This window comes from Momordica charantia, assembly GCF_013281855.1.
Source record: "Momordica charantia cultivar OHB3-1 chromosome 5 unlocalized genomic scaffold, Mcharantia_2.0 BLBB01000005.1, whole genome shotgun sequence".
NCBI classification, from domain to species: Eukaryota; Viridiplantae; Streptophyta; class Magnoliopsida; order Cucurbitales; family Cucurbitaceae; genus Momordica; species Momordica charantia.
In genome coordinates this window covers 2818288-2843443 of record NW_028275163.1, presented here as the reverse complement: position 1 = coordinate 2843443, position 25156 = coordinate 2818288, and the positions used below count along the sequence as shown (strand labels likewise).

Sequence of the window (25156 nt, the reverse complement as noted above, 5' to 3'; positions counted from 1 at the left end):
TTTGGTTCATATATTTTTAAAATGTATTTTGATTTTCTTATTTTTAATTTTTGTTTATTTTAATTTATGTATTTTCAAAACGTATATTTTGGTCCATGAACTTTAAAAAAGACGAGTACATATTTTTATCTCATTTATTTTTTTCATTTTAGTTTATTCATGTGTATACATTTTTGTGTTAACATTTTACTAATACAAGTCAAATCAATCACTCGTTTTAAGTATATAGACCAAAACTGATGCTTTGAAAAATATAATTTCTAAAAATAACACAAATTTAAAGTAAATGATTAAAATAAACGTTTTGAAAATATATAAAATAAAATGAAGATGAGTAAAAATAGAGGAACCAGCATAGTATATAATCCTTAAGCTATAAGTAACTTTTACTATAATATAATTTAAATTCACATTCCCTTTAAAACCATATTATAACATTGTTATTGCCAATCTGAAGTTAATCTTGTTGTCCGTCTCTAACCAATAAGTCACGAGTTCGAATTCTCGTTTGTTGTACTGAAAAAAAATTGTTATTTTTTATGTCAAAAGTTTGGTGCTTGTCCATAAAACCTCATTTACTAGAAAAAAAATAAATTAATTATCTGTAGTAGTCCATGATTTGGTCAAAATTTCACGAGTAGTCATTAATGTATTTACTTTTTTATTATTTATTTCTCATTAGTAGGTTGAATTGAGGTTTAATTTTTTTCCCAAAGTTGAGTAAACAATAAAATAATAAAAAAAAACGGATGCCCTATAATTCAGGAATGACTAATATTTAAGGAATCCACCGTAACTAAATTGAAACTAAATATGAATTAAATTGAAACTTATAAAATTATATCAAAACTATCGGGATCAATTTTATAATTTAACTAAAACGTAATATCTTTTAACATGGCTAATAAATTTTTAAAAGTAGGAAGATTAAATTAAAATGAATATTAAAATATAAAGACTAAAATATCAATTGGATCGAGGACATCACAGCAACATCATATTTGCAAATGAAATTTGAAATCGATTATTGGGTTGAAAATTGAAATTAGTATATAGGAATAATATGGTCATGGTTGCAATAATTTAAAGGGAGGACATGAAGGGAATAAAGTGAAATCACGAGGGTATGTAATAACCTGGTGGAGGGCACAGATCTGACTGACCGAAAACCAAACTTTTTCCCCGCTCTGAAAAACGACCCCTCGCCGGAAGGAACCTTCAACCAGCTACTTCAACCACTGCCGGTGAAGACATGTTGAATTTCTCTTGAGATTCCACCGGAATCACGGCCTCTGCCCCTTGTTGCGGTAGATATACGAGCTCCGGCGAGGAGGCAGCATCATTTCAGCAGCTGCGACGGAGGCGGCGACGATGCACAGCAATCTCAGATCCTCCGCCGCAATGCCTCATCGGAATAACCCTAAGCCTCTCCCCTTGGTTGTTACTCTCAACTGCATCGAAGATTGTTCGCTGGAACAGGACTGTCTGGCCGGCGTTGCGGTGGTGGAGCATGTGCCGCTCAGTCGTTTGGCGGACGGGAAAATCGAGTCGGCTGCGGCGGTGCTTCTTCACTCGCTTGCGTACCTCCCGCGGGCTGCTCAGCGCCGGCTCCATCCTTACCATCTTATCCTCTGCCTTGGCTCTGCTGACCGCTCCGTCGACTCCGCTTTGGCTGCGGATCTCGGCCTTCGTTTGGTTCATGTCGATACTTCCCGAGCGGAGGAGATCGCCGACTCTGTCATGGCGCTTTTCCTCGGCTTGCTTCGCCGTACTCACCTACTCTCGCGCCATACACTCTCGGCTTCGGGATGGCTTGGGTCTGTTCAGCCTCTTTGCCGTGGAATGAGGCGGTGTCGAGGATTGGTTCTGGGAATAGTTGGTAGATCTTCTTCAGCTAGGGCTTTGGCTACGAGGAGCTTAGCCTTCAAGATTAGCGTGCTTTATTTTGATGTCAATGATGTAAGTATCGCTGCTTAAGTTAACGTTTAAGTCTTCTTTTACTTCCCTAGAGTATTTGGTTCCAAGTGACGTGATTCCATAGCTAGATTGCAGTACTGTCTTTGTTGGATCTGGGAGGGTTGCGTTCATTGGGATTTGAGTGACAATGTAAAACTTCCAGTCAGCTTATTCGTTCTTTGATCTCCGCACTAGGCTTTATATGATGCCTACAAATTGAAACCGTTGATTCTATTGGATATCCACTTGATATAGCAGAATTCTGATTCCCCTGTCTTCTGGTGCACTAGACTTTGGGCCAAGTGAAGTTTTACAAGGACTTGTCATTTGTTCTTAGTTCATATCTACCCGGTGGTTTTAATTTTTCCAACTTTTTTCATCTTGGGTAGCTTCATGAATGTGGGAGTAGCAGTGCTCCTGCTACCTCGTTATTGGTAAATTCATTATTCATCTACTTGTTTGCGTTTTACCTTGACTGGCAATAGTTTATGTTTCTTTTTGACTGTTGGCATTTTTTAAAAACATTTTTGCTCTGGACTCCCTTTACATAGGGAAAGGTGAGCAAGTCTACAATAACATTCCCATCTGCTGCTCGAAGAATGGATACTCTCAATGATTTGCTTGCTGCAAGTGATCTTATATCACTTCACTGTGCCCTTACAAACGATACAGTTCAGATTATCAATTCTGAATGTCTGCAGCATATAAAGCCTGGTATGTATTAATGCGCATGAATTTGAATTCATTATTGAAAGTTTGTTTTTCCATCTGTTATCTGTTAATGGGAGATTATCGCATTTTACAGGGGCATTTCTTGTTAATACTGGTAGCAGCCAATTATTGGATGATTGTGCTGTGAAACAACTTCTGATTGACGGATCCTTGGCTGGCTGTGCTCTGGATGGTGCTGAGGGGCCACAGTGGATGGAAGCATGGGTATGTAAATTTTGCCAGGGTTATTTTGGAGTGTTAGCATTTTGAATCTTATATTGTTGCAACTCATTGTTAATCGCATACTTCACCTATCCATGGTTCCAAAACTAGTGGGAATTCTAGAATGGGTAAGAGTCTAAAAGGATTCTAGTTTAACAGTCAAATTAAATCATAACTTTGCCACAGGTGAAGGAAATGCCAAATGTTTTGATACTTCCACACAGTGCAGATTACAGTGAAGAAGTTTGGATGGAGATCAGGGAGAAATGCATCTCCATATTACAAACATTCTTTGTTGATGGGGCAGTTCCTGAGAATGCCATATCTGACGGGGATGAAGACGAAAGTGAAGTTAGTGAGGTAAAAGAACAGTCTGATGGCCGAGGCAGGGAAGGCACCCTTCAGCTTGCAGTTGTTGAGCAGTTGACTGATGATAACCGCTTAACTTCAGAGAGCTCCCAGAAGAAAGGGTTGACTCTCTCAACTGAGACTTCCAGTCAGCCTCAGAGTTCCAGTTTGTCCCAGACTACTGTCACCCGGTCTGATGGAAGACGCAGTAGGTCTGGTAAGAAAGCCAAAAAAAGGCATACACGTCAAAAATCTCAACAAAAGTTAGACGATTCTCTTGTTTTAGAAAAAGAAAGCACCTCTCACCGAGAGGATGATACTGCTATGAGTGGCACAGATCAAGTATTAAGTTCAAGTTCTCGATTTGCTTCCCCCGATGAATCAAGAAACAGGAAAGTGCCTATGGAGTCTATGCAAGAATCTACCTCAGATCCATCACTTAAATCCAGCAAAAAACTAGTTAGAAAGTCAATTGATCAGCTGAAAGACGGCTATGTTGTAGCCATATATGCTAGAGATCGTCCTGCACTCCATGTATCCCGGCAAAGAGTTAAAGGTGGCGGTTGGTTTCTTGATACCATGACAGATGTGACAAAAAGAGACCCTGCTGCACAGTTTCTTGTTGTTTTCAGAAGCAAGGTTTGTTTGGGAACCTTCTTTTGTTGGACTTTTGTTGCTATTTGATGGCTGGTATGAGGTATCATCTTACGATACTCTATTTTTCAGGACACAATTGGTCTACGATCTCTATCTGCTGGCGGGAAGTTATTGCAGGTAAGAGTACAAGGTTGCTGTACCATATTGGGCTAGAACTCTGAGTCTTGGTGCACACCCACACCTACACCTACACCCACACCCACACCCACACCCACACATTGTATGAAGACGTTGATGTTATTCTCATTAAGAGTGGAACATTTTGGCAAATAGAAGTAAACTGAGCAGAATAGGGTTGAAACTTTTTTTTGGTTATAAATCTTTGAAATTTCTGTAATTATTCCCCTTTTATGATGCATGCCAATTGGAGCTCTTTTTTATTGGCTTAAGTGGCTCTTCCCTCTATCCATCGCAACTTTTCACTTCACCCCAACGAAATGTTTACCATTTCTATTTCTATTTTTTATTTTTTGGGTAAAATAAAAACCCATGGAATTAAAACCACTTCAGCGAGGCCCATCTGGTTGTTGTAAAAATGTTTTAATTTGTTATCTCTATATCTTAAGAAGGTGTGGTTTGACTTTCATGTTGTAGATCAATCGTAGAACGGAGTTCGTATTTGCTAGCCACAGTTTTGATGTTTGGGAGAGTTGGACGCTTGAAGGTTCTCTGGACGAATGTAGGCTGGTCAATTGTAGAAACCCAATGGTAAGTTCTTTTCTTATTGCTTTCTTGATTGCATTCCATTTCTAATTCATGTAAGTAGTAGTTATTTTCTTCTCTCTCTCTCTCGGCCCTAAAGGTTTAGTTCTAATGAAGATCTATCTGACTTTCCTCTCCCCTCTTCCCTCCATGGGGGAGAGTGTAGTTTTCTATAGACCATACTTGGTATACTTGTGGATGTGATTCTAATGCCTGATTTATCTGTTTAGTAAGATATGGCCATTTGGGCTTTCTATTTGTTTAATCGAAAAGTCTCATGTTTCCATGTATGACGTCAGTTAGTTTAGCTTTTGAAAAAAAAATGTTTTTTAGACAACCAATTTAGAGTGTGTTTTGTAATAGTTTTCCAAGTTATTTTAAATAATTAAAAGTTTTTTTTTTTTTGTAAAAATCTACCATTTTTGGTAATAAATAAAAAACATTTTTTTATAAAGCAGATTGCTTTAAAATACATATTTGAATGAACACTAAAGATATGTTTTTAGTCAAGTTAAAAGTACTTTCAAATTAATTTTTTTCACGGTGTTTGGTTATATGGTCCAATGTGTTCTTAATAATTCTAAAGTGCATTGAAAGTGAGCACTTTATTAGCGTTTTTTCCCCCTAAATCTATCCATTAAAGAAGCATTTTACTCAAGATTACTGTTAAAAGTCATCCCACATACTTTCTGAACTATGTGTGGCTTGTATTATGCTGTCTGCACATTCACAGTTTGAGAACATGTAATGTCACATAGTACCATTGTTGCTTTTGCAGTATGTGATGCGTAAGAACTTCTTTCTATAGCTCAATCCTTTTCTTCCGCTCATCTCTATGGTATTGGTTATTTTGATGAAAATTGTAGGCACTTTTGGATGTGCGCATCGAGGTTCTGGCAACCGTAGGCGATGATGGAGTAACTCGCTGGTTAGATTAGAAGTCTTCAAAATTTCCACCCCATTTGTCCACTAATTCAAGGTTTGCATAATTTTGAAAGCTTTAAAAGTTGTAGAGCATTCTTTCTCCTTTCCTCGTTTTTGGTACCTTATTCCTCTTTCTTCCTTGTTTGCCATCTAAATGCCACCTTCTTTACTATAGGCTTTGAAGTTGTTGGCTTTATGCTCAGCCTGTGGATGAATGAGTGTACTTTGTAATCTATTTTAGAGTTTTACTGAGATTTCTTAAAGATTGAACGCACTTTCTCCCTCAAGTAGATCTCTAAGTGTAAATCTATGTCTTTGCTTTATGGGGAGCTTCATACAAAAAATTCTCGATGTCTCTCGAGTCTGAACCTTGGGGTGGGTGTGGGTGCCCTTAAGTATAGGAGAGCAAAACTTCGACTCATAGTATAATAAAAAAAAAAAAACTATGTCTTTGCTTAATCCTCAAGTCAAAGTTGATGGTAGGTTAGGTGAAGCTTTTTAAACAACTTTTGGCCTTCAAAGCACATAATTCAAAAACATGTCCATTAACCTTGAAAAATGCTAACTTAAAGTTGAAGCTTGTATTCTCAAACATAAACAGTCCTTACCCATATTTCCACCCCATTTTTAGTGGAAGATGAGTATTGTGTACCTAATATTATTTATTATTTTATGTGTGTGGACACAATTAGGTCAATGAGATACATGGTTTACGTTTATGAGTGCTTGAAAAGTCTGGATTTTTGTTGGAAAAGGTAAATTAGGCGGGAAATGCCAACCTTAGCTTGATTCTGTTTTTTATTTTTTCTTTTTTGGAGTTCAATAACTTGTAGGGGCAGAAGTTCGAATTTTCAACCTTTTGGTCGAAAATGGTCGGTGACTTCTACCTGTTCCTTTTTTACAAATCTATTCCATGAAATGAAGTCAATATCCATCCTCCCCCGAGGAATCACCTTGTCAGTTTCTCATTACTTCACTTTACTTATATTTCTGCCTATTCTTTTATGAGGTAGAAAGTTGACCAGGTTTGACTCCAATTATTACGGCGAGTATAGGTTTGTTATCATATGGTAATGACGAAACTGTTATACATCTCCTGTTGAAATTTTTGTTCATATTCAGTTGATTTGTATGGACATTAATTTTTTCAAAAATCAAGAAAAAAGTTTGCTTTACTTTATTGCTTGTATTGTAACAAAAAGTTTCCCACATGGCAGTATGAAAGAAACATGTTATTTTTTATCATCCATCAAATCCTATGAAAGAAGAAAAGAAAAAAAACTAAACATTAATTAGACATTTATTGCCAAATATACGAGAACTAGGACAGCAATTAGTTGCTTAATCAGCTGTGGTGGCACATTCTGATTGGCTGGCGAGTACACGTGGATGTGGATTAAAAAAAAAAAAACTAGAATGTTCTTATGCGATTTCCTTGCCTACCATGGGCGACGCAGAGGTTCTTTTCGCTCTCTCTCTCAAACGGATAACCGATTCTGTTTCAGTGCTCCATGCCTTTCCCAACACTCATCCATTTCCTTTTCTTTGCCCAATCCTTCTTCTCCCTTAAACGTTGGATTCGGGGTGCGAGTTTCGAGAGATGATGTCAATTGGAGAACACTTGTTTAGCTCGTAGTTTTAACAAGTTTCAGTTTGTTTAGTTCAAAATCGGGTGTTCTAGAGTCGTGCTTGAAAGTATCTTTTTAAATATTGTCTCGTAATTGGTACGAAGCACGTGTTTGATGCATGAGTTCGTTAGGGAAGTCTGGTTACTGGTATTATAAAAAGAAAGTCTTAATGTTAAGATTCTGACTTGATTCTTGTGATAGGTTATAGAAGAAAATCTCGATACTGGTTGGAGTTAAATTTTTATCACACACTTCATTTGAATAGGATATATTAATGAACTATTAGTTTGGTAAAATGACGCCTTTTGTCCTTTTAGGATGAAAAGGCCAAGAACAAGAAACATCCATGTGATTTATTTATATTAAATAAGTTAATATTTTGAATTTTTGAAATATGGTCTCCAAAATTGAACAAAATTTATAAACAAAACATTTTTAGAAAAAATTGAAAACGAAAGTCCTCTCTCGCGTCCTCTCTACTAATCCATCACTGCCTAGCGACAAAAGCACCCACGGGATCAATCAAAGCGAACCTCCACGCGCCACGTGTACGGTCCATATCCAACCACAAACGAAACAGGTTACGATTGGAACACAGAATTACAATATTATATTATTATTGTATTCCCTCTCGCTCGCTCAAATCCGAAAGTCGGTTGTATTGTAACTTGTAAGCCACATTCCGTACTCAGCCCAACTCCACCATAGAAAGCGAAAACTCTAGAGCCAAAACCAGAGGAAATTGGTGAATTCAAGCCAACAACACTGACGATTGATCTTAAAGTAAGCGTTTCTCGAAGCTTTTGATGATTTTTTGGTGTCTTTGAATCTCAATCCTCATCCTACTCGAGGATTTTGCTCAGATTCGACGAATATGAGTCGGCTTCGGGGCATCGATTCTGTTCCGCCGCAAACTGCTTCAGTAAGAACTATTACTCCGGCTACTTCGACCTCATATTGTGCCACTGCCTTCCCGGTTTCGGAGGATGTGAGCAAGAAGATTCGGAAGCCTTATACGATTACCAAGTCGAGGGAGAGCTGGACGGAGCAGGAGCACGACAAGTTTCTTGAAGCTCTTCAATTGTGAGTGATGATTTTTCCTTTCTCTGATGGGGAATTCAAATGAATTGTGTGAATATTTTTCTTATCGCTGTTTTTTAGCGGAGAGAATTCTGGAAAGGACGAGAAAGTTTCCGAGGAGGAATTTTGCTTTTTGGCCAGTCCGTATTTCTCTGTGACTTACATGTGAGCAAAAGTATGGCGTTCAATGACTTTGAGTGATTGAATATCTGGAATTTCGTGCAATGACCAGTAAATTCTGTTTTACAAATTCGGACAAGGAAACAGAGGATCTTTGTTGTCGTCTTTTACACTCTTCCAATTGGTCAAAACAGACCTGAGGTTGTGGAGCTTGAACTCCTGTTATATTAGTTATCTTTGATTGGACGATTCATTCTTAGTTCTTAGTTTATGTTACTCTATATTTTAAACAGAGGTGTTCAAGTCTTTCTTCAACCGATATGACGTTAATGAGGGAGATTCACGTCCTCTTTACAAATTAGTGAGAATTGTTCTAGGTTCGAGGCGCGTACATAAATATGAAAATCTTGTTTTCGCGCCAAGTACTTGAAGCAAGGGACTGCGTGTTGTTTCCGAAACATTTGAAGTCTAGGCGAATCGCATCACCACCTTTTGCACTTTTAGATGTAAAAGAGTGAACACTGTTTTTGGATTTGGGTTTTTTGAAGTTTTAATGAACACTTATTTTCGTTTTCCCATTAGCTCGTGAACCTTTTATTATCCCTCTCGTGTCTGACCTCTCTCTCTTTTGATCTCTCGTTCTTAAAAGTTCGTCAAAAAAATCTTCCCGAAATTCTTGGGGGTAATACTCTTTTCTCTCTGTCTAAAATGTGGAAAGGGCACCATCCTATACCTTTAGTGATGATCTTTTTATTGTGGGTTTAAGTCCTTTGGATGAAGAAAAGACCAAGGGAATTTGATCGTCTTCATCTAAAACCTCAAATTTATCATCATTGTTATGAAATTCATGAATGGATGATGTGGGCAATTTGAATGTTAAAGTTAATTGCGAGAAATTCGTAAGTGAAGTGATTAGAGGGTTCTTTAACAAATGCGAGCCTCTTTGGAAATTTGCCAAGGATGCCTTCACAGTAGCTGGATATTAGAATCTCAATATGAAGTCAATATCACCAATGCTATATCAATAGTTTATTAATAAGAGCTTGGTTTTGGCCTTGCTTCTTATGTAATCATTTCTTAATTTTATTTGTATATTTGTGCTCTACTCCCTACAGATTTGATCGTGACTGGAAGAAGATAGAAGCATTTGTTGGCTCAAAAACAGTTATCCAGGTAATTTCTCACAGTGATATGAACTCCTCATTTCTCCAAAGTTATGTTTCCGTAACTTTCTATTTTATTTTTGGGTGAACTGGGTTCAAGGAAGAAAGTTCAATATCTGATGGGCTGGTCCTTATAAGTGTGATGGAGTCAGTATGATGTCTTCTTGAGGTCTAAGATTTCAGTTTATTTATGTAACATTTTACCAATCCTTAAAATTCCAAAATCTCAGTGCTTGTGATGATTGGAGATTAGTAGTATTACCGTCCACATGCTATAAATGAAATTTGGACGCCATTCTTTGTGTATCATGTATTTCATGCTAATCCGAATTTTTTCTAGCTAATTTTACTGAAGATCTCTTCAGCTATTTTTAATTGCGAGTTCTGTCCTTGGGGCTTGCAGATTCGGAGTCATGCTCAAAAATATTTTCTGAAGATCCAAAAGAGTGGGAAAAGCGAGCACGTACCTCCTCCTCGACCGAAGAAGAAGGCATCTCATCCATACCCACAAAAAGCTCCTAAGAATGGTCAGTATATTGTTTCTTTGGCTAGTTGATCTTTCATTTAAAAATAATATGAATTGATGTGTAATTTCTGATGGTTCCAGTGACCACTCGGAATCCTGGGACGTATCAACCTATATCTTCTCCCTTCGAACAAAGATATATTTACATTCCAGACTCAACAGCAGGGTTTGGACATCCCTGTCCAAACGCTAATATTTCTTCTTGGAGCTGTAGTCCTGTGCCGACTATTGATGTGACGACACAAGTACCTAAAGGTTCCAATCGTCATCCTTCTTTATTACTGTGAATTTTTTTTTTGTTTTTTGGTTTCTTCCATCATTATGACGTCTATTCTTTAAATCTTCTTTGAAACTAATGATGTTATTTTTAGATGGTGTAAAATTAGCTGGATCGACATTTGCAAGTAACTGTTGCTACAGTAGCAGTAATGAGAGCACGCCGAGGACATGGAAAATTGGAGAAATTTCTGAACAAGGAGATCAGAGCATGCGAAACAGAGGTATGTCTTCAATTTACTGTTCATTATAGTCTTTCAGTTTGCAATCAACAATTCTAAACAATTTGACTATGATATATTTTTGCAATTGTTTTAATTGGGTTATTGCCATGTTGCATCCTGATTTATTCCTCTTCTAAAAGGATTATTGGATGTTAAATTCAATGTAATATTCTTCTCTAAAAGACCGTTCTATTCATATGTAAAAATTACCAAAGATGCAAAAAGGATGAGATATCCTTCCAGAGCCTAGCAGCTCGGGAATTTTAAAAAATGATTTCAAATTGGTTATGCAAATTATTGTTGAGCTCGTACCACGAACTAACACTATCTGTACCCCCTCCAAAATTTCTAGGTCATCTCTTGTCTTTTTGCTTAAAATTTCCTTTTAGTTTCTCATCTCTCTTTTCAAACTCCTTATTGCCTCTCTGGTGCATATGTATTTTTTCATTTTAATTAATACTGGTCAAACCGAAGTATCATCTTATATTATAAAAACTGGAACTTTATCTTGCCAACTTCTATATTTTCATTCATGCACTTATTAACATCATTACTTTGCTTCACTCCAGTAATGCCAGATTTTGCTCAGGTTTACAGCTTTATTGGCAGTGTTTTTGATCCCAGTGTCTCTGGTCATCTTCAGAGACTAAGACAGATGGACCCAATAGATTTAGAGACGGTATGCACTATAATTTTAATGTCTATGACATCATGGAATGATATTTTGGTAGCTGTAATGATAAATACGTAGCAGCAGTCTTATTTCTTGATCTAACTTGTCATGTTATTATTCTCCTTACTTGTAAAGCTGCTTTTGTCATGTGCTTAAAAAATATGTTTGTTTCTCCCAGGCACTGCTTTTAATGCAAAACCTTGCCATCAACTTGCTCAGTCCAGAATTTGAGAATCATGTAAGTTCTATCGTTATGATTTCATTTAGTGTTTATGCTTTATGGTTTACATGTTGACTCAAGGTTCTTGAGGTTCAACTATATATTGTAGCCTAATAACTTGGTCTTCAAGCTTGTTTGGATCCAATACTTCCTTCTATTGCTTTTCACCTCTACAGACTACAACCTTTTCTATGCCCCCATCCAACCTGGCCTTAGATCTAATTAGCTGAGTCATCATTCAAGTAACCTAGGTTCAACGGTTGTATGACATTGTATTAGTATATAGATGTGAAACATTTGCAAAATAACCGACAACTCTCGATATACTTCCACTCGAGGTAAGTTTATATTTCTAGGAGACACTGTTTCATGGGACATGAACCTCGAGCAAACAATTTGAATAAGAGCAGTATGAATAATTTTGGTACTCTAATAGGATTGACGTCAGGTCAGTTTGATCAAATTTCCACCAAACCTTCAATAGAACCAAGATGTTTGGTTGTTTTGAGGCTAAAATTGCAAAACCTTAGCAGCAAGCAGATGAAGAAATCAATTTTAAACTGGAACTGTTTATTTTGGTTAATCCGGTTTGATTGGTTTAGTTTTGGGTCAGAACTAGATAGACCGTTGTTGACAGCATCTGTTCCGAGCCCATATGTAAAGGAGGAGGGATTCTTCTCAAATCTCAACCAGCTCATCTCCACTCAAAAACAACAGCCACAACAACATTCAGACGCATGAAAAATGTCTGAGCCTCGCCCCCACCAAAGAAAAACTGGAAGAAAGGGAAAAGAGGGGTATCAGTCCTGGTTGACGATGCATCCTAGTTTATTTAACTTCTTTGTTATGTTCCCCCTTATAGTTGAATTTCTAACACATTCAGAGGCGAAACTATTTTTCACCATTGAAGGAGCCAATATATGTAGCACACCAAATCAATAAATTCGAGAAGGAAATTCAAATTTCAATCAGTTGTGATTGGCAGGAAGAGAGAGTAGAGCAGCAGTGATGGCGAGAAAGAGAGATATCTAGGAGATGGAGATGGAGCTGCTTTCTGGTGGGGGAGAATCGAGTGCCCATTTTTTTTTAAGGAAAAAAAATTATGATTCGAGAGCCCAAGAGACTTACGGGTGAGTATTTTATGAGAGTGACAAGGCAAATTTTGGCCCAAGTATTATGTTTAGTTGGCTTTTGTTTCCCTATTGTATATCAACCCAACTGACCAGGACTGGAGTCTCATGACGGATTTTTATTGGCGATCCTCTTTATTTGGTAGGAAGAAAACCAACTTTTGGAAGGAAAAGTGGACGGGGGATAAAACTCTCTGATAGATACCTTCACCTTCACCATTATTTTGCTGTTGTGCAACCAAAGGAGGTCACAGACCGTCTGGGACAAATAGGGTGGGAATTAAATCAGTATAAACAGGGCGATGCTTTTTTGTTTCTCCCCTGACTAGTAGTACTGATTGAAGAGTGTGGATGGCAGATGCTCATTTCCTCACAGTTTCTTCTCGCTTAATAGATTACTTAATACTCAAGGAAAGAACCTCGCTAAGCTATGTGGAAACGATGGACAACCAAAAAGGCAAATTCCCTATGGCACCTCGTGTAATGGAAGTATGAACACAACCAAAGGAGTTCAGAAAGGGTGCCCAATTTAAGTCGGTATGTTTTATGTAAGTAAGCCGAAGGAAGCCAAGACCATCTGTTTTTAGGTGTTCTTCAGACTAAAAGTGTTGGAGCCACATAATCTTCAAGATTTAGCTACCATAGCTAGCAAAAGGATACTTGTTGCAGTTCTTATTTGGTGATGGAAGGGTGAAGCTCTGTGGACCAATGCTGTTAAAGGGATGGTTGGTTGGAAAGAAATTCCTGAATCTTCAACGACAAGGAAAGCTGGGAGGAAGATTTGGATATAGTTGAATTTCATGTTCCTTTTGTAGTTACTCCAACTGTAATTTGTTATTATCTCATATTGGAGATTGTTTTGTAAATTTCTAGGAGGAATATCAAATTTATCTATTCTTTTTACTACATCAATGAGAAGAGCCTCTTGTTGTTAGAAAGTCTACATTCCTGGTGGTCATGGCAGTGAAATGTCAAACACTGTGAAGTTCACGCTTTTGGTGTCGGTCACATGGGGGTCTAGGTCTAAAGCCAGACGTTCGGATTATGGAGAACGTTTTCCCATACCATTAGTTAAGAGGACTAAGACAACTGATACTTTGCGGGCTTGAAGCTGAGACCAACAGGATGGGAGCACGCCAGTCTCTATCTAACCAGTAGGGCAGTTGAAGTTCTTGAAACTTCAATATTTGTTTCTGCTCAGCTTTAAAATGTATTATAGTCTGTCATTTAAGGTATCAAGTAGAATTTTGCAGTACAGCCAGTCGATTTATTTCACTTACTGTGTAGATAGCATTAGTAAAATAGACATTCTAACAGTGAAATTATTCTTATACAAATTTATTCTACAATGATTTAATTACTCTTGCTTTCATTTTAGTTTAATAGGTGCACACCAGTTGATCATATATTTACATTAACTATTATTTGGGGGTTTACTTGTCATCTATTGTTGTTTTTTGTTTTTTAATTTATTGTTTGTTTTTTTTTTCTTTACACTATTTGGTTCTCAATAACGATAGATTACTGATATGTCTATGAAATTAATACAGAGAAGATTGATTTCATCACATGATGAGGACTTGAAGAAGGCTAAATCCGGTAGCCTCTATAATAGTCTATGCATTGTCAGATCAGATAATACCATTATCGCTTAGAAAATAATAAGGTAAATACAAGCTACCCATCGGGATCAAGATTGTCCCGTTGCTACAATAATATCGAAGAACTAGAAGTCGGGTCGGGAAGCCAACTTCTGCCAACGTTTCTTGTCACATATATTGTATATGCACAGTACATTATGTGGACGAATAGATCGATCTAGTACTGCACGGTGATCCTTTTTGGAATGTATCCTTGTACATGGTAGAAGTTGAGCATAAAGCAGTGTAGGATTGATTCAGTGATTTTACTGTGTGCTTTGTTCCCCGCGGATGATCATGTATAGAGGCTTGAGTGCGTATCACTGTATTTGGTTTGTAATGCTAATTGGTATCTTATAGATGTAATAATAATGTGAACAAAACTATATTCGACACAAGGTAGGGTCATAAAATGATCTTATTTATGATATTACATGGTACAATATCGTACGTATTTACTGCCATTAAAAAGTTGATAACTATTTATTCTGGTCTCTCTTTTTCTTTAGGATACACATTTGTAAGCAATAAACTAACTTGAAATCATGAATATTTTGCCTAGGCTTGAGTTGATGATACATTGCTTTGAAGTTTGGCCAATATAATAGCCAAAAACACGATTGGTAGACGATTTTTCGATTCATCAACCTTGCTTAAGTGAAATGAAATTTGAAACAGCTCATCGAGAATTACATAATTCAAAGACATAAGAAAAAATGACATCCCTACTGAATTGTCCAATGTTGCTTTCTAAAACAGTTCGCACCTTTAGAACCATTTGGAAAATTTAAGTCAAACTATAATAAAACGAAAACCTACTCTATGTTTGTACTTTTAATGGATTTTAATACTAGTTAGTTAAAATATCATTCTTTTATCAGCCATAACTAACAATACTAACCAAAATACCATTTGAAATGCAATTGATTGATCAACAAAAAGATATAAAATTGAATTTTAGTTGGTAATTTTGAAAAATAGACATTATTCTTAATAAATCAGCAAAGTTTAATTTTTATTTATTTTCTTTAAAAAGCAAATCCAAATCATCTAAAACCAACCCAACTATGAAGATTACATTTCGGGGAAACAAATATTTCTAAAAATACTATGAAGTTTCTAACTTCAAAATTCATTCCCGGTCAGCTCACAACTGTTCTACTTCTGAACCTACACATTTTCATTAATGCACGCTAAACATCGCTTAAAACTCCGTTGGTAGAAAAGCTCGATCTAGGAGAAAATTTCTACGAGAATATATACTCCTTTCATTTACCATTTGACACGTTAAATAATATATTATTTTATTCTGTAGATCGTACCATTCTTTAACAGTAGTGGCGTGGTACTAGAAACTTCCCCCAATCTAGCATACGAATACTTGGTGAGCCAAATATAGCAAAGATGGGTTCCCCCACTTCATCCTCTTCCCCAAGTTGACTGAATCGCCTCGAAAGTTTTAACTAGTAAAAATGGCTCCCTACTAAAACCCTGTTGAAGACACAACCCATTTCTTAAAATGCCTAAGAGCGAAAACCATGTGAATTCTTTCACCTGCTAATTTCTCTTTCTCAGGTTACGTTGGACTTCATTTCAAATTAAAAAATCAGGCGGGAAATCAGCAAAAGACAAATCGACAAAACAAACATAAGAAGGATTCATTACTTACATTTCTCACTCAATCCTACTAAGAGGAGCATATTGGGTCCATTCTCTATCGGAGAAATTAAGGATTTGGGCAAGTATGAAGGAAGTAAGAGTGTTACAATTACCTGTACCCATAACCCATGTTCAACTCGTGGCCATAAATCCCCTGGCCATGGCCACTGGCAGAAAGAGGATGAATTTGCTTTGGTGGGTTTGATCTGTGTCCCATTTGGATGAGCCTCTGAATTGCATCGGGTTGGTTGCCTCCAATACCAGGAGCTGTAAGTTTAAACCAGAAAACAAAATAAAAAAGAGAGCCACGCACTAAATAAGACGATTCAAATGCCTTTCTTTATGTTGCTTTGTGTATTCAACAGCAGACATGCACAGAGACTGGGAATTTTAAGCTCGAATAAGTCTGTTTAGCTTGCAGGTGCTCGACTAAAAAATTGAATCGTATTTGGTTAAAATTCTAAAGAGGGGTAAAAAGTGTTTTAGACCCGTTAAAAGAACTTCTAAAAATTTCAATGAGTTAATGTGGTTCAAGAAATTCTAAAAACAGATAAAAAAACATTTTAAAGTTCTGTTAGAGGGAACATTTAACTAATTTTCTATCAGAAGTGCTTCACTTAAAATTTAAATAAATAAAAAAAAAATTCAAAAAACATGCCAAACGCAACTGGAAAGTAAAGAAGGTCTTAAGCAGAACCAATACCAAATGGGTCAAAGTTCTTAAAATTGCTTCATTTTGCTAAAGGACAAAAGATATTATTAATCAGCAACATTTAATAGTGGCCATATCGATTTGGCAAAAAGTAAACAAATAATGACCAAATACGCAGAAAATGGGAACTGGTCTATCGGTAAATAAAATAAAATCAATTAAATCAAAAATAAAAAATAAAAAAAATAGCGCCTGAAGTGCAAGCAAAATGTCATGAGAGGTTACCTGGAGAGGGTATTCTGGGGCCACCCATATTAGGCACACGCTGACCGATATGAAAACCTTGGATTGAATTCAGTTCCTGCACCAAACCAGAAACCTGGTTGTTGGGTTGGGGAGGTGCCGCACTACCTCTGACAGAGTGAGGATGTAGAGGAACGCTTCTGTTTGTCATAGGCGGAGGTGCACCTCTAGATAACCCTTGTAGTAGATGCTGTGGGGGAAGGTTGACTGAAGTTTGAATCTGCTGCAACATTGGGTGATGAATAGAGTGATCAAATCCGGATAATCCAGAGGTAGGAGGACGGAGCATATTTGCTACAAATTGGTGATTAGATGGTGAGTCGTGATGAACCATTCCTTCTGGCAACAGCAACTCTCCCTGAGAATTCATGTTAGGAGGATGAGATTCAAATTGATGAAACAACTTGACATTATTCGCTTGTGAGGGATGAAGCTGGGGAAAGGAGGAATGAACAGGAGCTTTACGATGTGGCATTTCAGTCTCCCTCCTATCAAAGGGGCTAGCTGAAAAGGGCAGCCCTTCTAGACCTCCCATGCTAGGCCTTTCATCCTTAAAGGCAGAGTTAAATATTGCAGAATTGTTGTCCTGTGTGTGGTGTGAGAACAGTGGTTGAGGTTTAATTGAATTCCCGATAGAAATGAGGTTTTGGAAATTCATAGAATCGCTTATGATTAGACTGTCCTCTTCAGGAAAGGGCATTTCAGCTGGTCCATCATAACCGCCAATCTTATGTCCTAACTTAGCTTGGGGATGAGAAGAATCCAATTCAGGTCGAGGGCCATTCAGATTTAACCACTGCCCACGAACTAAATCTGGTTGATTTTGCTGCCTTTGATCACCATGATCATGATTAATCATACTAGGTCGAATTTCATTGTTGGACAAGAGACCATCATCCATGATCGGACCATGAGACTCTGAAACATCAACTTTTCCGGACCCCGACGAACCCCTTTGTGCAGAAACTGGAGCTCCAACTGACTGAAGCTCCTTCATAAAAGCAGACCCAAAAAGTGTTTCAAGAGTTAATGTCTTGCCTGGATTTGAAATGTTGTGGCTACTTTCCTCCTTTTTATTGTGAATTCCAGTGCCCATATTCCAACCATCATCACTGCCATATCCCACAATCATCGGACTCGTACCCTTCTGTAACAATGAGAGAAGGTGTTGTGATGCATGATCATCACTTTTTCCAGTTGGATGCTTGTTATTAGCATCAGAATGACTCCATCTTTGATCAGACGGCTGCAAAGCTGAGTCATTTTCGCTCATTTTTGACAGCAGTGTCTGTTCAACGGCTTCACAGGTAAGGATCGAAGAAACAGCCTCTGGCTTACTCTTATCATAAAATGGCTCAGTCTTCTGAGCATTGGACGATGTTTCACTTGATGTGATATAACTTTCTGCAGATTCATAACCATGAAATGCAACAGTAGGCAGAGATTGCTCAGAAGCAACATCAGATATGTCATATCCACCCTTTTCTCCACCTACAATTAAAGTAAGCAAGTCATTTGACCTTTTAGGTGAAACGCCATCCTCCTGTTTCCCATCTGCATGGTGAAAAAATGAGCTATGAGCCCTAAAAACTCAAAGCAAATCAGTGTATAAGCCACTGGTATTCGGTAATCTTTCGCGTGTAGAAATTTTACCAACATACCATTGTCCACAAACCAGTGAGCAAATTTAGAAGATTGCGTATTTTGAGGGCTACATGCATCCTCCATCTCATTTTCATGCTGCTACATAAGACCAGGGAAACACACATCAGTGATAGATGCATCATAATTTGACATGCAACGAAAAAGGTATAGTTACAAATTATATCATCCCACGTTCAATTGGGACCAAATGCTTGTCACTATACAATTATTTCCCTATGATAAAATTGCAATTCAGAAAAAATATCCAAATGTTTGGAGTTAATTCTGCATTTTTTTTTTAACTTTTATGGCTGTTTTTAATAACTTGATATTTGAGAAACCTAAGCTGGGTAAGTACCTAGGATCATGTACCTTCTAATAATAATACACATAGGATATTGTTTCATGTATTTCATTGTCAAACTTAAAAGATCAAGACCAGAAAGTTAATACAATGTGTAAAAATGATTTGTTATATAATATTTCAACAAACCTCTAAATAAATCATGTAGTGCATTAAAAGAATGCTGCCTCACAAATAAAATTATTAAGCAGACAGAACATTAATAACTAGGGAGGTATGCTTCTTTTTCTTTTTCAGTTCCGTGTGTTTGTGGGGATGGGGGTGGGGTGGTTAAAACAGGTATCGAAGGATGCTATAGAAATCATGAGTACCTCAATAAAATTAGTAGCACCGCCATCTAACTTTATGGCACTGCAAAAAAGTTTTTCCAAGATTGAAGATGAATGGACTTGACTTGTTTCACCAATGGCTGTATTCGCCAGCACCTTTTCAGTCTTGCAATCAGCAACTGCTCTGTTTTCAGAAGCTTGAAGAGCTTGCAAAGAACTTTCAAGGGATTCGACATCAATTCCAGTTGTTTTATTAGACATGTCTACAGCTGAAAAAAGATCAATAATCTTTTCACTAGTGTTGTTAGCAGAAGCATTAATGCTTGTTTTCCCATATTGCTCAGGGCAACCCATTTGCTCTGATGAATTTTTCTCCACTAAATCTTCAGAGATTCCATTGTGCAAATGCTCATCTTTGGTTTGCAAAGACTTGTCAACAACATCATCTTTAACCTACAAAAATGATGAACATATGTGCACTTAATGAAATAGTTAACTTTTGCCAAATGAGGTCAATAAGAAGAGCTATTTATTATAATGATATATGACAGAAAAAGCCAAACTGCACAGGAACCTGTAGAAGCTTGGAGTCATTGGACATTGACAACTTTAAAATGGGAAACAACATTATAATCAGACCTATTAAAACCACAACAATATGATAAAAAAAAAACAAATAATCACCTCCAGAAAATGAGGATTAACTGAAGACTTTGTTCCAAAGCTTTTCTCCAACACATTGCTCGTGAATCCAGGCGGCACAAGTGGCCTAGATACAGTTGTATGTGATGGAAAAGGTTTTTCTCGATCATTCTTTGAAGCCTGTAAGATGATAGATTCATCAAAACCACTGCTTGTATTAAGCAATTTCTTATCATCTTTAGACTCATCCAACTGCATCATGATGCCAAACTCATCTCTTTGCTTCACAGGATTTGACTTCTGACTTTCTTGAAATGCCCTGTGTTGTTCTTTCCTCATCGACTCAAATAAAGCTGCAAAATAAGTTTCTCAGATAGAATGTACCAATTGTTGGGAGAAACAATTTGAACAAAATCTGAAGATGTGCCAAAGTGTACAAGCATCATGGAGAAAATAGTGATTACCTCTTCTCTTTTTTTCCTCTTCAACCCTATCCTCACTTGTGTCCTCAGAAGAACCAAAAGTTTCATGATTGTATGAATCATTAATATTCCCTCTGGGGTGAGCTACAGCCTGATTAATGAAATAAAATCATGCATAAGGAAGGCTTAATCAACATAATTTCAAATTCTTGTTGAGTAATTCATTTACCAATTCAACAAAATGACTCTGCTTGTGTTTAAAGACAAATAATTAATTGTTCACAAGTAGAGATATCAGGAAATATGATGTGAACCTTATAAGGACGAGGTGGATGATATGGCTCATTGCTTCTGTTGAGCTGGTATTGCTCATTAGCTCGAACCTTCGGCGCTGAAAATCCTGTAGCATATCCAGATGGTCTAGGAAAAGAACCACTGCCAAGAAGTCCATCATGTTCAGGACCCTGCAAAGACCTCCTAGAATGATCACCATAACGCCACCCAGAATCCACTGTTAAAATAATAATTAAAAGGTCAATATCATAGCAATTCACAATATAAATCAGAATTGAATAGTTTGAACAAACTCAAGTCTACACTTATAAGGTATCAACCCAATACAAACAACATATTCTTGTGTTGCTCTGCTTTGGAATGAAGCAATGCTGACAATGCTTTTTTTTCTAATCCATGAGTATCCGGGCCAGCTTGCGTACGCCTCGACTAATCTCACGAGACAACCGCTTGACCCTACTACATTTGGTTGCCAAGAAAACTGGTAGGATATTATATCTTAGGTAGGTGTCCACCATGATTTAAACTTAATCCTATTTACATTGATCCTTATTGACCACTAGGCCAGCTTACGATGGCAGAATTAAGATTATAAATATACATGAACACACATGCATTACTGAAATGATTTCAGAAACAGCAGTATTCTAGTAAATTAAATCAACTACAGAAGAAACCCAACAGTTAACCAAGCCGGATAGGATGCGATATTCAGATTAAGTTGTATGGAACAATGTAATTACTTAAACTTGATAATAGATTAAGCTGAGACCTTACCTGAATCCCTATCAGATTGTGAATCACTATCTTTATCACTTCGTCCCGAAGAATGAACTTCCCTCTTTCCATGTATCCGACGAGAATAATTATTCGCTTCTGCCCTACTGGGTGGTGATGAACCATACTCGTTTCGCCTAAAACTATTCAAAGACAAACCTCCAGAAATTCTTTGCCTATCATAGGAAGCGTCTTCAAATTCACTGCACAAGGGGGAACGTGTACTCAGAAAAATAATTCAACAAGGAAAACAAGAACGACCACAAGGCTTATCGTTGATTCTTTACTTTCTATGGTACGGACTTCAGTTGCGCATATAAAAAATAAATAAAAATTTAACAGTATAAAATTCAGGAAAGAGCATCGTACGAGATAATTGATTGGTCAAAACCGCTCGGTAACTTTTTGCAAATATCCAATTCGCTCAGGGACAAGAGGAAATCTCTCGTGTAAGAAATCTTGGATTTCCTAAAGATTGGGAAAATATAGTCAACAAAACACATATTCATAGTGGAAGACGAATATTAAAGGAGCAGGAAGAAATGAGAAAATAAACCACAGGTATTGCAGCCGGAACTGCAAATGGTAGAAAATTACTTTTGCAACTCATGCTTTATTGTAGCGGTCTGATCGTGTGAGTTCGAATCATCCTTCATAAGGCTCATTCTGCGATGCTTGGCCTGAACAATATTACCAGCACAGTCGATCAATATGCAAAAGTCTTGAACAGCACCAGAGCCAGATTACTGAGCAACAACCAGAGGTTTATCAACAAAGCCGCCTAAGAATTGCCGCAAGCTAATTCTACACTTATTAGATGCTATACCAACTCGTTCATGAAAGAAAACCAATTAATTCAATGCAGGCAACACACTGACAACTTCTCCCCATCACCTCGTCCTCGAATATAATTTTTCAAGCGAAGCTAATTGAAGTCGGGAAGAATTAAAAACGCGGACTCAGAGGCAATCCCATCTTTGATCCAGCTGAATGCGCAACAAATCCAGCAAAAAGTGAAAATCCATCCACCCAAACCGACTCGCTGAAATTTTATCAATCTCCAACTCCCGTTTACCACTTTTTTCAATGAAAACTCAACCCCATAAAACAGATTATTACGTAGAATCGCGCTTTCCACAAATCACAAATCCAATTCCCGTATGATCCATCCAACACAAACGAAATTCTCGTTATTACTCGTAATCAGAGACGTTGAACCACAACAAATCCTAGGGTTTTGTTCAATCCGATAGCTCGAAATTGAAACTAGGGTTTTGGTACATGGAAAAAAAATCAGAACACCTGGATCCAAAACGCGAGTTAATTCATAAAGAAATCCCCATGGATACGAGCTTCTTCACGGATTGGAAGCTTAGGGTTTTTGATCTATGGATTTTCCCGAGTAATGGACGCGAGAGAGAAATCGAGTGCTGGCTTTTCTGATCTCTGTTCATCAACCTAAACCACATCCATCAGAAATGAGGAACAAAATAATAAAACTAAAAAATTCAACTTAGTTACGACTTTGAGGTAACCCCACGCGCATGTTGCTCCCCGTAATCCACGCGCCCAAGACTTCGGCACTTCGCTTCGATATTATTGGACGTTTTCTTCACGCGACGTTTTGGAGCGTGGTGGTGGTGGGAAATTTTACCCTCGAGAAAAAAAAAATAAAACGGGTTTAAAATAAATTTGAGCCTCCGAATTCTATATTTTTAGCGCGCCGGCTCCGGTACCTTGCATTGAGCATGAGCAATTTTAATTTGTTTTCAAAATTTTTCCTTTTTTCCAAAATCTAATTTATGTGTCTTTTTCTTTTTTAGTATATTCTTTGAGAAAAACAATTTTTTTCTTTTTACAATGGAAAAAAACAATTAAGTGGTAATTCGGGAAAATAAATAAATACGTGTGTCACCAACCCATCTAGCGAATAATTCGTTAAAATTTGTTTGAGAGGTTATTTTGTTCGTACCTATTGTGTTCATAATTAATGCAATAAGATTTATTTTTTTAAGACAACAATAGGACGTTTAAAGAGCGAAGTAGCACCAGCTACTACTAGTAAGAATCGAACTCACGACCTTTTAATTAGACATATATGTCAATTACCGTGGAACTACACTCACTTTGACATTAATGCAATAAGATAATTAAATGAAACCTCAAAATGCAATAAATTTGATTGATTGTCACATAAATATACCTCTATATATATATATTAGGAATATAAAATCAATTTAACTAATAAATATTGTCAAAATGAGCCTAGCTAATTGGCAAATGTCTTCCACCAAAAAATATATATATAATAAATTTGATTGAATTAAGATTCAACATTTAATCAATAAAGATGCTCAAAATGAGCATAGCAATTAAGGCATCATCAGAAGGTCTTGAATTAGAACCATCATCACCCTCACGTATTGTACCTCACCGTCATATATATATATATATTATTTATTACTTGACAAATTTGTCAAAATGATGTATAACTCATTCCAATTCGCTTCATCCATATATTGAAATAAATTGATAATTCAACATAGTGAATTATTTAACATTGAGAAGAAGGTATATATATATCGATATAAAACCCACAAAATCAAAGTAAAATGCGGGATTAAAAAAACAAAGTTTGGGTTATCAATATTTATCGAGTTCCATCTCAAAATTAATTGACAATGAGACAAGTAGTTTGTATCTATTATAAACTCTATATCTTTAATACATGAAATTTGATGTAAAGTTCTCGTATTAGTGGAAAAAAAAAACAATAAACTGAAGTTCAGACGCATTGTTGAAATTAAAACCTTAATGACCTTATGAAATTGAATTTCAACCATTTTAAACAACCATGGAATAATTAAGTGAGGAGATGATTTCCGTTGCATGAGATATGTCCAAGTTAAACGAGAACAATCATCCATAAAATTAATAAAATAAACATGTATATTAATAGGACCTAAAATGTCACACATAAGGCAATCATGTTATTGTTGAAATAAAACCAAAGTTTATCTTAAGGCAAAATTCACCCTCTATCGTGTACCACTGAAATTTAAACAATCCCACAAATTCGAATAGAGTTCAGATGATTAAAATTGAGGAGGTATAAGACGATTAGTCAAATATCTACAAAATTTGCAAGTCAACGAATTAGAACCCCATGTCAAATGATCAATGAAATTGGAATGATAAACAATAAAGTATATGCTGCAAATAAAATCTATCTTCACGGCCAGTCTTATCAAATGTCCTGAATTTAATTGATCACACAATCTTCGTTAGTAAACTCGACACAAAATTAATAATTCTATAGTAGCAAGCTTAGATAATATTGCCAGATAACAAAATTTGGTTACAAAAAATGTTTCTATTTTTTAATAAAAAAATAAAAAAGAAGAAATAATGTTATAACGTAGTTATATTTGTATTTACTGACAAAATATGAAACATGAAATGAGAAACCATAAACAATAAAGAGAGTAATGAGAATCGAGAACGAAGAACGTTAAATCACCATCAAACATCAAATTATAAAAAACTCGAAGTTTAAGAAAAAAAAATGGAATAAGGGTGGAATTTAAACCTAAAATGTTTATATTATAAATGAACAATAGTAAAAAATGATTTGATTTTATATGGTAAAAAGAAGAATAGTCAATAAAATTATTTATAATTAAATTAAAAAAAGGTTATATTTCTATCCTCTCAGCAGACGAGCATGGACATGGCGTCCAAGTGAATCTCTCCCTTATCCAATTCTATTCTCAGGCAGCCGAAATGACGAAATTACCCCTATCATCACCCCATTTTACAAAGATCCCAACGCCTTATTGAGTTTGGCATATTGGTAATAACGTGGAACTACGAGGCTATTCACGGAATTTTTGAAATTAAGAAAACTCCTTTGGCTGTGAAATGCTCTTT

The 25156-nt window shown here is 36.6% G+C and overlaps 3 protein-coding genes across 9 annotated transcripts; 2 read left to right on the top strand and 1 right to left on the bottom strand.

Moving 5' to 3' along the window:
• The first annotated feature begins 1086 nt into the window (after positions 1 to 1086).
• AN (NAD(P)-binding Rossmann-fold superfamily protein) lies at positions 1087 to 9521 on the top strand. 3 transcript variants are annotated; one of them, XM_088124577.1, is made up of 8 exons: positions 1087 to 1959; positions 2508 to 2670; positions 2762 to 2892; positions 3076 to 3876; positions 3964 to 4011; positions 4489 to 4602; positions 5463 to 5575; positions 9464 to 9521. In XM_088124577.1, exons 1-7 carry the CDS (start codon positions 1372 to 1374, stop codon positions 5532 to 5534), a joined length of 1917 nt encoding a protein of 638 aa, XP_087980703.1. In that variant the 5' UTR covers positions 1087 to 1371; the 3' UTR covers positions 5535 to 5575; positions 9464 to 9521. The 3 variants fall into 3 exon arrangements, with proteins under 3 accessions (XP_087980703.1, XP_022147307.1, XP_087980702.1); XM_022291615.2 differs by lacking the exon at positions 9464 to 9521 and adding an exon at positions 5696 to 5807; XM_088124576.1 differs by lacking the exon at positions 9464 to 9521 and having other exon boundaries at positions 5463 to 5807.
• On the top strand, positions 7719 to 14694 carry LOC111016340 (protein REVEILLE 3). 2 transcript variants are annotated; one of them, XM_022291709.2, is made up of 10 exons: positions 7719 to 7931; positions 8012 to 8231; positions 8310 to 8393; positions 9464 to 9521; positions 9915 to 10038; positions 10119 to 10292; positions 10409 to 10537; positions 11107 to 11216; positions 11389 to 11448; positions 14111 to 14694. In XM_022291709.2, exons 2-10 carry the CDS (start codon positions 8023 to 8025, stop codon positions 14213 to 14215), a joined length of 1053 nt encoding a protein of 350 aa, XP_022147401.1. In that variant the 5' UTR covers positions 7719 to 7931; positions 8012 to 8022; the 3' UTR covers positions 14216 to 14694. The 2 variants fall into 2 exon arrangements, with proteins under 2 accessions (XP_022147401.1, XP_022147403.1); XM_022291711.2 differs by lacking the exon at positions 8310 to 8393 and having other exon boundaries at positions 7767 to 7931.
• Positions 14695 to 15818: 1124 nt separating this feature from the next.
• Positions 15819 to 22707, bottom strand: LOC111016288 (chorismate synthase). 4 transcript variants are annotated; one of them, XM_022291611.2, is made up of 10 exons: positions 21824 to 22707; positions 21596 to 21694; positions 21227 to 21429; positions 20470 to 20666; positions 20198 to 20306; positions 19776 to 20086; positions 19134 to 19544; positions 18476 to 18557; positions 16797 to 18368; positions 15819 to 16126 (listed from the first exon to the last, which is right to left on the bottom strand). In XM_022291611.2, the coding sequence occupies exons 1-10, from the start codon at positions 21889 to 21891 to the stop codon at positions 15969 to 15971; spliced, it is 3210 nt and encodes a 1069-aa protein (XP_022147303.1). In that variant the 5' UTR covers positions 21892 to 22707; the 3' UTR covers positions 15819 to 15968. The 4 variants fall into 4 exon arrangements, with proteins under 4 accessions (XP_022147303.1, XP_022147305.1, XP_022147304.1 ...); XM_022291613.2 differs by having other exon boundaries at positions 16797 to 18305; XM_022291612.2 differs by having other exon boundaries at positions 18476 to 18554.
• Between the last annotated feature and the right edge of the window lie 2449 nt (positions 22708 to 25156).

Excerpts from the sequence above, each read along its gene's own strand:
- AN (XM_088124577.1), top strand. The coding sequence starts at position 1,372 with ATGCACAGCAATCTCAGATCCTCCGCCGCAATGCCTCATCGGAATAAC. Across the intron at positions 1,960-2,507 it reads TTTATTTTGATGTCAATGAT|GGAAAGGTGAGCAAGTCTAC; the intron begins GTAAGTATCGCT and ends CCCTTTACATAG. Across the intron at positions 2,893-3,075 it reads CACAGTGGATGGAAGCATGG|GTGAAGGAAATGCCAAATGT; the intron begins GTATGTAAATTT and ends ACTTTGCCACAG.
- LOC111016288 (XM_022291611.2), bottom strand. The coding sequence starts at position 21,891 with ATGAGCCTTATGAAGGATGATTCGAACTCACACGATCAGACCGCTACA. Across the intron at positions 18,558-19,133 it reads GTGCTACTAATTTTATTGAG|CAGCATGAAAATGAGATGGA; the intron begins GTACTCATGATT and ends GGTCTTATGTAG. Across the intron at positions 18,369-18,475 it reads TCACTGGTTTGTGGACAATG|ATGGGAAACAGGAGGATGGC; the intron begins GTATGTTGGTAA and ends TTCACCATGCAG.
- LOC111016340 (XM_022291709.2), top strand. The coding sequence starts at position 8,023 with ATGAGTCGGCTTCGGGGCATCGATTCTGTTCCGCCGCAAACTGCTTCA. Across the intron at positions 10,039-10,118 it reads ACAAAAAGCTCCTAAGAATG|TGACCACTCGGAATCCTGGG; the intron begins GTCAGTATATTG and ends TGATGGTTCCAG. Across the intron at positions 11,449-14,110 it reads GTCCAGAATTTGAGAATCAT|AGAAGATTGATTTCATCACA; the intron begins GTAAGTTCTATC and ends AAATTAATACAG.